At 40.3% G+C, this 13,856-nt stretch overlaps 1 protein-coding gene across 2 annotated transcripts in view; it reads left to right on the plus strand.

Annotated features, from left to right (window-relative positions):
• The window catches only part of rad23b (RAD23 homolog B, nucleotide excision repair protein), a 127,001-nt gene extending 113,420 nt beyond the window's left edge, over window positions 1-13,581 (plus strand). The window contains exons 1-10 of one of the 2 annotated variants that reach the window (XM_057359840.1): window positions 5,022-5,254; window positions 7,709-7,790; window positions 7,930-8,009; window positions 8,794-8,987; window positions 9,217-9,263; window positions 9,414-9,541; window positions 9,832-9,970; window positions 10,299-10,426; window positions 11,949-12,113; window positions 13,225-13,581. In XM_057359840.1, the coding sequence (XP_057215823.1) occupies window positions 5,189-5,254; window positions 7,709-7,790; window positions 7,930-8,009; window positions 8,794-8,987; window positions 9,217-9,263; window positions 9,414-9,541; window positions 9,832-9,970; window positions 10,299-10,426; window positions 11,949-12,113; window positions 13,225-13,338 (1,143 nt within the window). In that variant the 5' untranslated portion in view covers window positions 5,022-5,188 and the 3' untranslated portion in view covers window positions 13,339-13,581. Of the gene's footprint in view, window positions 1-5,021; window positions 5,255-7,708; window positions 7,791-7,926; window positions 8,010-8,793; window positions 8,988-9,216; window positions 9,264-9,413; window positions 9,542-9,831; window positions 9,971-10,298; window positions 10,427-11,948; window positions 12,114-13,224 lie in introns of those variants that run through there. The other variant, XM_057359841.1, reaches the window with a different exon arrangement.
• Window positions 13,582-13,856: the final 275 nt, after the last annotated feature.

The raw sequence follows: 13,856 nt of genomic DNA on the forward strand, positions 1-13,856 counted from the left end.
ATTCTTACTTGAGTAAAAGTACAGAAGTACGTGCTTTTAAAAGTTCTCAAGTATTAAAAGTATATTTCCTTTATGTCAGTTGTGCATTGTTTTATTGTCTTATACCTTATGCCTCTGAAGCAACCTACTGAATACACTGAGTAGCTCACAGTATCAGTGGTATAAAGGAGTAGTTCACTTCAATATTTGCCCCCATTGACTTTGCACAGTAGTTTTTATTCCTACTATGGAGAGTCAATGGGGGCAAATTTTGCAGTGAGCAACTCCTTTAAGAGCTTTATATGTTTAGCACATATATGTTTAGTTTAGATATAATCCTGTATGATCATTTAGCCTAATTATCCTCATTAGCCCCCTAGTCCTATATGTATTTATGAGCAGTGTTCTTTTATTTTGTATATTCCCTTTACCAGTTTTAGCAGCTATTTAAGTAGTAAGGTTCTTGTAAATAGTCAAGTGTAGAAGCCATGTGTTTGTTGGATTATTACCATTTGTATTACCATAATTTAACTACAAACATAAACTATAGCTAGTATAATGAAACTATGGTATTTTTAGTTGCTGTGGTTTTACTAAAGATTATTAATTGGAGTATGGTTCCTATATATAGAAAATGGTAAATTTGTGGATGTGGTTTTACTGCAAATACCATCCCTGCTGAAAAAAACCAATGAATTTTTGAATTAGAGTGAGATTTTTAAATTAAATTCCTTTGTATTGTGTTGGGTTTTATTTCAAGAGGATTTACCATCCCACCAATAGAATCCATCACATACAAGTAGACAACAAGTATCCATAGTACAATTCCCATTATAACCATTAAATCCATTACATTTTATGTTGTGTTTTGGGCAGGGTTCTATAGTTTTTATTTCAACAGGAATACTTCAACTATAGTTACTTCAGTAAAAACATCATTCATTTTCCAAATCGCTTTAAATGATACAGCAGCAGATCAGAAGTTAACACGCACGTGTAGCTCAAGGTGTATGTGATGCTTATTTACCGTTTAGCCGTTATGCCGATCATTTTCATGACAATGTTTCTACGATCTTTGACTGATCGTAACCCACAGATGATTACACCACACTTTAACATGTGCCTTTTTAGTCTTTTATTGTTCTATTTGTCTTTTTTAGAGCGCTATCAATGGTGTAGCAGCGCCTACGTTTACATTAGTTTAGCGGGAAGATCTCTGAGTTGCCAGATTTGCGTAAAATAAATCTGTCAAATGGCCATTCAAAGCTTGCCGGAAAACCGCGAGTTTAGAAAAACTGAAATACTTGGCAACAGTAAAAGGTCCTGGCAGATCGCAAGCCAGATAAATTGCGCACACAGGAAACCCCGCTGCATAGAAACCATTTTCTACTTTTGGACATTTTTATAAATGTAGTGGAGTAAAAGTATGATATTTGTCTTTCAAATGTAGTGAAGTTAAAGTACAAGTACTCAGAAAAAATAATACTCAAGTAAAGTACAGAAACTCAAAAAGTGTACTTAAGTACAGTACTCAGGTAAATTTACTTCGTTACTGTCCACCTCTGGTATATTGTCACATCATTGACAGTGTGTACCCGCTCATGTGATCTCATGAAACAGCCCATAATAGTCACATTGGATTCCAAGCAGAAAATGTAGAGAAACAAACACATTTCAGTAGTTGATGAGATGGAGGTCAGCCAGCAGAAAACCTCACACGTCTCCAGAGCGCTTGGTTCACAGCTCTAACATCATCTTGTAAAAATATCTGTGAGACACGAGGGATCAACCCATCAGAACATCAGACGAGCGTTTCCACAGACCACGTCCCTGAGAGCCTCCAGAAGAAATCTCTCTTTAGACAACGAAAGACTGAACACTGACAGATCTTCAAAACAATATCTATCGTCTCTGAATGTGATGCAGTGGATGTGTTATTCGTTCTGTATTAATAATGCATGCGCTCAGTGTTTGTGTTCTGAAGGATTCGGACATCACGTGACTGAAGGAAAGCATCATTTGAAGTGTGTTGAATAGTTTTGTCTTCTCACTTAAATATAATGTTTGCAGGTTTACCAAAAACACACACTACAAAAAACCACTCGGATCCTCTCGAGCAGAGGTTCTCAAACTTTTTTGTTGTAAGGCCCCCAAAGAAAAACTTCTACTCTTAAACTTAATCAAAAACTAAAATAAATTCTGTTATACAAAGCTGGAGCATTAGTACGTTTGGTTGGTGGTTTTATTTGTCTGATGTTTGATTGCATAACATTTATGATACATTTCTATACTTCACATAATGCCACAAAATCTGTGCCCCCCCGGATCCATCTTGGTGCCCCCAGTTTGAGTACCCCTGCTCTAGAAAGCTCTGTCCCAAACATTAAAGTCATTTTCTCTTGGATGTCAGTCTACACATTCTGTGTTGTGTAAACCTCTCACGAACTGTTTTTTTATCATATTTTAAATATTGTGATGTCATGACATCATTTCTGTGCACAAGCAGAAGTTCTGTCTGTCTCTGAAGTTTTCTGAAGGTTAGGAGGATTCTCTCAGGTGTGGACCGGTGATGTCCGAGGTCACCTCACGCTCAGGGTCACATCATCTGAGGCCGAACCTCTTCAATTTGATTGAAATGTAAAAGAGTCTTGCTGTTGCATAATTCATCATTCTCTATTTCTGCGTACTTTATGAAAAAAAAAAAACTTTTAACCTATGCAACCTATGCATCGCTGCTAAAAATGATTCAAAAATATCAATTAAAGTGCTAATGAACCGATGCACTCCTGAGCATATCTATTTCATAGCTGGTCAATTATTCATCATTTGTCAAATTCTTCTGTGTGTGTGATTTCGATGTCACTATAAAACTTTACTGGCATCACTAAACTGTTGTGTGCCATGGGATAGTCAGGGGCGTCCAGTTGGGTTTCTGGAGGGTCGTGTGATATTTGGACACGTCTGATGTAAGTGATGATTGGTTTCAGTCTTAGTTTTGTACAGACATGAGGCTCTGGCTGAGATCTTTGGCACCTCGTGTGTGTTTGACTCACACAGGGCCTGAATGACGTACACATGAGAGTCTTTGAGCCGAGTCCGTCTGCAGGCGGAGACTCCCATTGTTTGTGCATCTGCTGCGTTTCCACCGTTTCCATTTGCCCGAGGAGGTTTCACTGCGCTGAAGGGTGTGAAAACAAGCCAAACGGCTCAAGTGAAGCATTACACACGGTGACAAACTCAAGAACATATTAACACCACATCCTACAGGTAACTCCTCAACACACACACACACATACAGGATTATCATTAGTCAAATGTATAGTGATGTATTCCATTAGATCCACCTCAAAGATGGTTCAGCCAAAACAATCTCTGAACCTGTATGTGACCCTTTCTTCAGTGGAACACAACAGAAGATATTTTGAGAAATGTCTCAGTGGCAAGTCAATGGAGTTCAATGTTGTTTGATTATCAACAGTCTTCTTCTTTTGTGTTCTTCAGAAGTAAGAAACTCAATTCTCATTTTTGGGTGATCTAAACCTTTTAAAGCATGACATTTTTGCATCATTATTTTATTGTATATATGACAGAAAGGTAGCTCACACATTCACGAACAAAGTTTTGGGCTTTATGTTTTTCAGAGTTGAAAAGATCCTAAAATCATTGTACTGTATAGTCAGATCAGAGTCTCTGATGTTTCTGAAATGACCTCGAAAAAGGCTTTTTGTGCATTATGAGCTTAAGAAACAAACAAAAGTTCTTGCACAGTTGATGTCAGGTTGGAAATGTGTTGTTTAAATGTGATTTTGTCTTCCCTCATTCAAGTAGACAGGACTGAAATAGCTGTCTGGAGGCCCTGCAGACAAAAGTTTGACACACCGAACGACACAACTTCACTAAAGAGACGTTGATGCACATCAGATGTAATAAACTCACTCTCTCATGATCACACGCGTCAGGGTTACTATTGTAACGGCTCGTATCTGCGTTGTGTGAAATACTTGCGACAACCAACACCATTTCGCGTCTTGGGGGAATCATTTAATTCTGTTAACACATTCAAATGAGGTGATCAGTTTCACAGCATTTTTACACGACGTCCCACTACAACCACTCTCTTGACTGGCGCGAATATTAATGACTAAACTTTTTCATGAGTGAGTATATAACACAGTTTGTAAAATGTAGTAAACAAAATAGTAGAACATGTACCTGTTAACACATTCAAATGAGGTGATCAGTTTCACAGCATTTTTACACGACGTCCTGCAATGACGGGTGCACATTAACCATTACAATTTCATTTGGCAACAAGAAAGAAGAAAAAGACATCAAAATATAAAAAGAGCAACGAAAGAAATACATTTTTCGAGAGCACTCACCCACTACAACCACTCTCTTGACTGGCGCGAATATTAATGACTAAACCGGAAAGAGTTTCCAACATGCCGCCAGCCAATGAACAGAGAGTGCAGGTCTATTATACTTAAATGGCCATATGTATATAATAACCAAAAGCAAGTGAAAGCACCTTTTTTAACCTGTTACACTAACTCACACACATCTGACACATACATGATACACACCAAAGTAAATACAGCAACAACGCTGCTCCTGATTTCCTTCTGTTGTGATGAAGCTTCACAGCTTTCATATGGAACGCTTTAAAGGGACACTTCACCCAAAACTGAAAATTCTGTCATCATTTCCACACCTTCGAGTTGTTCCAAGTGTGTATAAATGTCTGAAACCCTATCTCAGCCGACGACATATTTTTGTACCGTGGTGGCCACCGTCGTGTTTCGAAAGGGAGGGGTTAGCGGAGGACTGAGCGATTGGTTGCAACTCTCAAACTCGCCTCTAGTGGCCGCTATAAATTCCACTCACGAAAATTAAAAGTCATTTCCCCGAACCATTAAACACGCTTGCAGATGTATGTATATCAATCTACACGCTCTGTAATATATCTGTAATAATTTACAATAAGACTGTAAAGCGCACTTAAATTGAAAAAAGAAAGGAGGACGGTGCGGTGACGCAAGCCCGTCAGTGTGCGGCGCGTGAGCTGCGTGAGGCCGGGAGGCGGACCGTCAAATGTTTATGCACGTAATGGCGGCGGACAGGCTGTGATGAGCCACGGCGAAAAAAACACAGCCAGCGTTCCAGCTATCGGTCAATCTCCACACAGGCGAGACGGAAGAGCACGAAAATGCAGATCACACTGAAGACTCTCCAGCAGCAGACGTTTAAAATCGACATCGATGGGGAGGAAACGGTGAGAGGGCCGTTAGCGGCTAACACATCTCTGACAAGAGAGTCGATAAAACACACACAAACACGTTCAGTCGTTAACCCGTGTTTATGGCTTGATTTAAGCGTTAACATCGTCATCTTAGACGCGTTTCTGCATGCGCGCGGCGCTGTTTCTGTCGGCTGAAGTGTGCTACCGTTAGCATGTTAGCTGCTAAGAAAGTGAGTTTTTGTTTCCAGTAAAACCCCCCCAAAAATCAGAAATGCATTGAAAAGTCGTTGTAGACGTTACGAAATCACGTAAGCCGATACGTGAATGTCAACAGAGACTTTCTGGCCGTGAGATGCGGTGCATGTGTAACGTTAGTTTAGACGATTTAGCAAGTCATGGTGTGTGTGTGTGTGTGTCAAAGTACTTTTAATATGTGTGTTATGAGTGTGAACACACACACGTGCGTTATAAACATGGTCGAGGGGGACAAAAGCGCTTAAATAAGTACACGCTACATCAGTGAAGTATGATTACAGCTTGACTTGATTTGAATATTTCCTCGTGCTCGGAGGTGTCAGGAACACACACACATATAACTTCATCATTCGTCATACGTGCACATGTCTGTTCTCATCTAGAACTGTCATGACCGTATTAAAGAAATATGACACGTGTTTCTGATCTGTGGTGGGGTTTACCATCGGTTGCTTCTCGCTGCTGTCATGTGTTTCACACATTCTGTTGTTTCTCGTGTTGGTGTAAAACATTGGATTTTCTTTCTGACAATGTGGCCAATATCGGTGTCTTGAGCTGAACTCATTTGCCTATGAAATAGTTTTTAATCTTGCGGCACATTTCTTCAGGAGACATCCCAAACTAGCACAGCTATGGGTCAGATGTTAGACAGGAAATCACCACCATGGGTCATCTGATTTACTTCTGTTAACTTCTTTTGTTTAGGGATGCACAATAACTTATCGGCCGATAAATGGTCATTTGAAATGTTATCGGTATCGATGATAAACATTTAAGCCGATGTATTATAGCCCAAAAATTCTGAATCATTTAGAGGTGCAACGATTGACCGGACAGAGATCGGAATCGGCCGGTTTACGGTCAGTCTCACGTCTCGCCGATTCCAAGCCGATCTTCTGTTGCCCGTGATGCGGGCAAGAACGCACAGCCGTCAGTACACTCAAAGCCGCAAGTAAACATGTAAACGTGCGCGCGCACAGCCTGTCTTTCACGGCTCGTTTATACTCGCATGTGTGTCTCTGCTGACTGACGCGCATCTCTCATGTCCGCTGACTGCACGCGCATCAAATGCATGTACATCTTTAGAGTAGAATTCACTCATAAGATTTTTAACTTTTTTTATTGAAGTTGCAGCAAAAATCAACCCACTTCTTTTAATACTACAGACACAAGATAAAGACAATTTATTTTACATTTCAGAAAAAATGAAATAAAGCAATGTTAGTTTCATAAACAGAAACAGACGAGAATAAAGTTGAAGTATTTTATTGTTATCTTAGACTTTTGTGAGATGAGTACAAAAATGCAAAAGGTAAATTAAGTGACATGTTTAGTTATATTTTATTATTTGTACTTCTTTTCAGTCACAGAGTTCTTCAATTTAAGAGTTGTTTGGGAAAGAGAAGATTCTGTAATTTAATGCAGCTTGGAGAACTGCATTTAGGGAAATTTGGGGAAATTGTAATGTTCAATCATTTATTCAACGAAAATAAAAAAAATGTGTATTGAAGAAAAGTTATTATGGTTTTATATACAGTATACTGTCAATTATAGTTTGTGGATAGAAAATCGGAATCGGCAAAAATCGGAATCGGCAGGTTTCACTTGTAATAAAATCGGAATCGGCAAAGAAAATTGCAATCGGTGCATCTCTAGAATCATTTCCTCTGGTGGAACCACTTCAGCTGCTCACAGTACAGTACTGTCTTTCTTGCGTGATTATTCACTTACTGCTGTTAGCAAAACCTTGTTCGTGTAGTATGTAGATATTTATAAATGTATAAATTATAGGTACAAAAGCTATTTGTTTTGAAGCCGACTGCTGTCTGAAGGCTTTGCCTCGTAAACCTGTTAGACCCGTGGCTATTGGAGAACACCTTTCTCTGGGTTGCTCTGGAAGAACATCTTTAATTTGTTTATTAAATGAACATTATGCCAGAAATGTTTAAAAGGTCAAAAATCTTGAATTAGTGTAAAGTAGGCTTGGTACATGATTTTCAGGGAAGAAAACATTTCTCAGCCTCAGAAAATGTTATATAAATATGTTTTGTAAGTTGTATTGTATATCAGCCAACATATCGGTTATCGGCTTCCGGTGTTCAAGAATTATCGTTATCGGCTAAAATGTACATATCGGTGCTTCCCTACTTTTGTTTGTTTGAAGTAGTGTCACAGAATTTCAGACTCAAGTTTAAACTGCGGTTTTGTCTGACTGTGATCTGTCTTTTACAGGTAAAGGCCTTAAAGGAGAAAATTGAGAATGAGAAGGGCAAAGACAGTTTTCCAGTGGCAGGGCAGAAGCTGATTTATGCAGGTTTGTATCTGTTGTTCTTCTGTATGTTTCTATGGCAGTGTTCGGGTTTGCAGTTGATATGCACTGGTATCACAGGTTTATGCATGTGATATGACTGCGGTGATATTAAGTTGATCAATGATTCTTCTTTTGTACACAGGTAAAATCCTGAATGATGACATGGCTCTTAAAGAGTACAAGATCGATGAGAAGAACTTTGTGGTTGTGATGGTAGCAAAGGTGAGTCTCTGCCTGCCCTGTCTGCATCTTCACATAGAAATAAATGAACAATCTGTTTGACTTTAGCTTTAATATTTCAGTCATGATGGGAGATTTACCGGGAATTATCAACATCACTGAAAACTGAATGTTGAATGTTTCTGTGAATGTTTGCGTTTCTTTGTTGCTTGTATCAAATTGTGTCTAGAGATTCAAATATTATAAAGGACTACTGTACTTCTGTTGGATTGTATTCAACATTTAATGATATAATCGTCTTTTGTTTTTTCATGACTGCTTTCCACCCTTTCTCAATACCCTTAAATGAAACGGGCTGTTTTTGCTCCTGTACCTTATAAGAATTCATTATGTTACAGACTTCTGACCTTTTTATGGAAGTAAAATAGAGACAAATGTGTTTGAAGCAAAAAGACGTGCTGAATAGCACTAACTGAAAAAAAATGCATTGTATTAACAGTGCTCGCATTTTAAGGTTCTGCAATTCAACATGGTTGCATATTTAAGCTGTGATTTTTTTCCAAATGTAACCACTGATCTGGAGGAATGTATTGGTCAGATAACGAAAGATGTCATGTGATTCATGTATATTTTCACACACTTGCATCAGTGGTTAGAGCAACGCCAAGGTCATGGGTTGGATCCCAGGGATAGCGCATACTCCGAAACAAATGTATAGTACGGTATAATGCAATGTTAGTCGCTTTGCATAAAATCCTCTGCCAAATGCGTAAATGCATGTGTACATACATCATGAAGTGTCATGTGTCTCTGCTTGTCTTTCCAGCCTAAAGCGGCACCTGCATCGGCCTCTTCCTCTGCTGCCACGGTGACCAGCGGCGCTTCCTCCAGCACTACAACGACCCCGAGTCCTTCTACTGCCCCGGCTGTACAAACCCCCTCTGAGAGCCCCCCCAAAGACGACAAACCTGCCGAGGAGAAACCGGCCAGCAGCGCACCGCCCCCCTCTACGCCCACCAGGTACACACACACATACACACACACACACACACACACACACACACACACACACAGAGAGTCACAATTATCACAGTTTGTACTGTTGCTCCTGAGGTTTAAAACATGAGAATAAGTTTTAGTTCTGTTTGTTTGTTTATTTGCATGCACTCTAGATGGGTGTATGGCTGTCGAAGAAAACTGTCATTGTAAACACAGACTAAAGTTTAGGTTTTATTTCTCTCTCTCTCAGTTCCCTGTCAAACGCAAATATATTTGATGATGCGACATCTGCGTTGGGTAAATCTCCACACAAACCACACCACTGTATTCACAATAATCCTGACGGCCAGATGTCATGACGTGTGTCTTCAAATCATTTGATGGACACGATTGACTTCTGGTATAGGTAATAATGCTCTTCTGTCGTCATGTGATTTGCGTGTGCAGTGACAGGTCAGTCGTATGAGAACATGGTGACCGAGATCATGCTGATGGGCTACGAGAGAGACAGAGTGGTGTCGGCGCTGAGAGCCAGTTTCAACAATCCTGACCGTGCCGTCGAGTACCTGCTCACGGTGTGACTCTCATGACTTTCTCCTGCGAAGCTATAACTGCACGTCTGTCATTTACATACATCATTGGCCTTTCTGTTCATTTGCTGATGAGCAAGTTTTGTTATCATTGACACTTGCTCTGTGTCATTGATTTTTATTTCGCACAGTGTTGTTTGTCATGCGATGTTCCTTCTGTTTGGACTGTCACTGCTTGTGAATTATGAGGTGTGTTGAAGTGTCACATGCAGGTGTTTGCCCACTGCACCTCCGCATTCTGACCGGTCTTTGATTTTAAATGTTGATGTGAACAGGGTATTCCTGCGGAGAGCGAGGGAAGTGTTGGAGGTGCTGCTGACCCTGTGCTTCCTTCAGGTGACGCTCCTGTTGTGTCCGCTGGCCTCTCTTCCCCATCGATCACTGCCCCATCACAGCCCAGCACAGGATCAGGGGGTGAGTCTCCTCTCGCTGACTTCACTGACGCTGGTAATGATGATTCTCTGACCAATCATGTCACCTCAACCGAGGTGGTACTTATAACAGAGGTTCTAGGTACTCTACACAGTGGAAAACCCCCCTAAAGTGCAGTGGAAAAGCACCGTAGAAGCTCTAGAACTGGGACCTACCACACTTTCAGTCAGGATATTAAACTGTGCATTCTGACTCATGTAAAGCCAGATGTGAATACTTGTGATTGTGCTGTGCGGTGCGCACCAGACAGTCTGTGGATGTTTCCTTCAAGTGTGTGTGTGTGTGTGTGTTTGTGTGTGTGTGCACGCAGCGAATCCTCTGGAGTTCTTGAGGAACCAGCCACAGTTCCTTCAGATGAGACAGATCATCCAGCAGAACCCGTCTCTCTTACCAGCTCTACTACAGCAGATCGGCCGAGAGAACCCGCAGCTCCTGCAGGTACACACGCTGAATCCTGCACACTCACGTCTGTGTTGAGGGAGAAGTTTGCATACTGTTTTGCACTGTCTGCCTGGCCAGGGGTAGAGGTCTGCGCGGGACTGTTTTTGTCGTCCCGCCCGCTAAATTTCATTCCGCTCCCGCTGAAAATTCCCTCGTGTTCACCCGCTAAATTTAGATCACATTTCCAGATCTCACATTTAAATTTCTCCATAACAAATATAAAATACGCCATACAAAAACATATCAGTTATTTTTTATCGTCTTCTCAATATATATATATATATATATATATACAACATTGTTCTTACATTTTAATCTCAATACAGTAGACAAAATGTCACAGAGAAAAATAAATTACATACAATGTCTTTCACTCAAAATATGAATAAACTAAACCCGTTGGCTCATATAGCTAAATATTTGTGACCCTGGACGACAAAACCAGTCTTATGGGTCAATTTTTCGAAATTGAGATTTTTACATCATCCGAAAGTTGAATACACAAGCTTTCTATCGATGTATGGGTTGTTAGGATAGGACAATATCTGGCGGAGATGCAACCGTTTAAAACTCTAGAATCTGAGGGTGCCAAGAAATCTAAATATTGAGAAAATTGCCTTTGAAGTTGTTAATCAGGGGCACTGTGGCAGACCATCCACTCACGAAAATAAAGTTTAGATATATTTATGGTAGATATACAAAATATTACAAAATATCTTCATGGAACATGATCCTTAATATCCTAATGATTTTTGACATAAAAGAAAAATCAATCATTTTGACCCACACAATGTATCTTTGGCTTTTACTAAAAACGTTCCCCTGCTACTTAAGACTGGTTTTGTGATCTAGGGTCACATATACTGTATAGAGCTAGCCAAATGAAATCACTTTTTTTAACTGAACTATTTACGGCCATGCAAGAAATGTCCTGATGACCGTGTCCCCTCTAAAAAAACAGGAACGCTCTCTCTCTTCTCTAAAGTGCACTCAATGACCTGCCCGCACTGTCTGGGGCCTGACGCGTGCAAACTAAACTTATAACGGAGTAAGAGCTGGTCCACACATGCATAACACAGTCCTCAGATCAGGCTCTACATGTGGTCAGTTAGAAGGATGTCGGGAGTGGGCACCCGTCCAAAGACCCGCTCCCGTCCATAGTTCCAGGATTTCTGACCGCTACTGTCTTTTATCCAAAAAGTTTAATCCCGCGCCGCAAGAATCCGTATTTGGAATGCAGACCTTTATTTTAAAGTTTTACTTAACTTATTTCATATTACATATAGGAATTTATAGTCTGTTTAATATTTGACCTGTATTTCTCTCTCCTTTATCTTAAATGTGTGCTTCTGTGTGATGACCACTGTGCGTGCGTGCGTGTGTTTTGTGTGCGTGGAGTTGTAAGTCCGTGTTTTGTATGTGGGTGTGTTTGAACCGGTGTGTGCGTGTCTGTCTTCTGTTTTCACCTTTTTTGTTTTGTGTTTCTGTCATTTCCTTAACTTTTTCTGTTGTCTCGCAGCAAATCAGCAGCCATCAGGAGCAGTTTATCCAGATGCTGAATGAGCCTATCCAGGAGGCGGGACAAGGAGGAGGTGGGGGTGTGGGTGTGGGTGTGGCCGAGGCAGGAGGTGGACACTTGAACTACATCCAGGTCACACCCCAAGAAAAAGAAGCTATTGAGAGGGTAAGCCACTATTTAGATTGATTAAAGAGCACATAACATGAGATGATGAAAATGACATGTCATGCAGTGTGTAATGTTGTTTGAAAGTAAGCAGTCTGCCAAGTTGTAAATCCGAAGGTGAATGAATATCAAAGTTATTGGCTTGGAAAAAAGGGAGTCGACTCCGAATCACGCAAACGAGTCGTCTCGAGTCGCGAACCGCCGTGGATTTACGTCACTACATATAGTCCCCGCCTACGTTTTGCTAGGACTGCCCGCGAAAACTGCACTCTTCTCCCCCAAACACTAGCTCGTGACCTCATTCACGGTAGACCAATTACAGCAGACTAGGCTAGCGGAAAGGAGAGGATTAGACAGATTATTCGCAGAACGAATCATTTGAGAGTCAGTCAAGAAGTAAGGTAAGAATAACTGCCTGTTATGTAAGGGATAATCCACAGCTAGAGGTTCGTTAAAGGGTTTTAATGCATGACGTGGAGGCCAAGAACCACCTGATGCGAAGCGGAAATCCTTTAACACACGGCTAGCTGTGGATTATCCCGCTTATACCATGGTCATTTGCCAAGTCAAATCTTTATTGATGTTTACAGTGAAATTTTTTGATCAAACAGATGAAAATTACAGTGATTTTGTCAGTTAAATTTCAAATGTAATCAAATTTACTGGAGCTACCAATGTACACCTTCCAGCCAATCAGAATCCAGTATTCAAAAAGACCATGGTATAATACGAAATCATAGTGTTTTTACACCTATGTACATAAACTTGTTGTTGGACACTCCATAAACCAAAGTAGGACCTTAAAAATCCCTAGTTATGTACTCTTTAACATATCAGCCAAACTCTGGAGAACGCCATTGTTTTTCTGTACACTGGGTAATTGTGTTCAGTTTTTAATATTAAAGAATGAAATGCAGAATGATTGTTGGTTGATCTTAGTCTTGAGCTTCAAGTTCAACTACTTATGAGAGTTCAGCGATAGTTAAGAGAGACAGACGTTGGATCTGTGCTGGCAAACCATCAAAGATGCTCTAGTTTCCCCCAGAAGAACACAAGACGTCTCGCTGCGTGCTCCTATCTAACCTATCCATGTCTCTGTGTTTTTCCTCAGCTAAAAGCCTTGGGATTCCCAGAAGGACTCGTTATTCAGGCCTACTTCGCTTGTGAGAAGAATGAAAATTTGGCTGCAAACTTCCTTTTACAACAGAACTTTGATGACGATTAGAGGAGGAACCGGCTTCTCTCATTGTCTCCCCATTTCTAATGTTTTTCCTATTGATTGATCGTTTTGGAAAAGAAAACCTATACAAATGCAGACACACAGGCTGTCATATTCTGTCTAAATTTTACACACTATGAAATCAGTAAATGCATATTTGCTTCATCTAACATTTGCCCGTGTGCTACCTGTTTATTTTTCTTTCTTTTTTTTGTGACCAATAAAGAGTGTTATCCTCCATCTTCAAGACATGCTAGCAGGTTAAAGGGGCTTGTGGACGTGTGATTTAATCTCATTATAATTGTCCCTGTTTAACATGTTGTGTCTTTATTTCATGATGATCATTAATAGGGATTCCAAATACTGAAACTGCAGTTTTAAATGACAGTAAAGATTTTTAAAGAAGCAAATGAAGTTATGTTAGATTATTTCTGTCTCTGGGAGCATCAATGAAGTTTTTACCGGTGCGGAGTGACGTCTGCAGGGACAGTGACACGCGCAGCGCGTACACGCACGTCAAGATT

The sequence above is a fragment of the Triplophysa rosa genome, linkage group LG19, assembly GCF_024868665.1.
Source record: "Triplophysa rosa linkage group LG19, Trosa_1v2, whole genome shotgun sequence".
Taxonomy (NCBI): Eukaryota; Metazoa; Chordata; class Actinopteri; order Cypriniformes; family Nemacheilidae; genus Triplophysa; species Triplophysa rosa.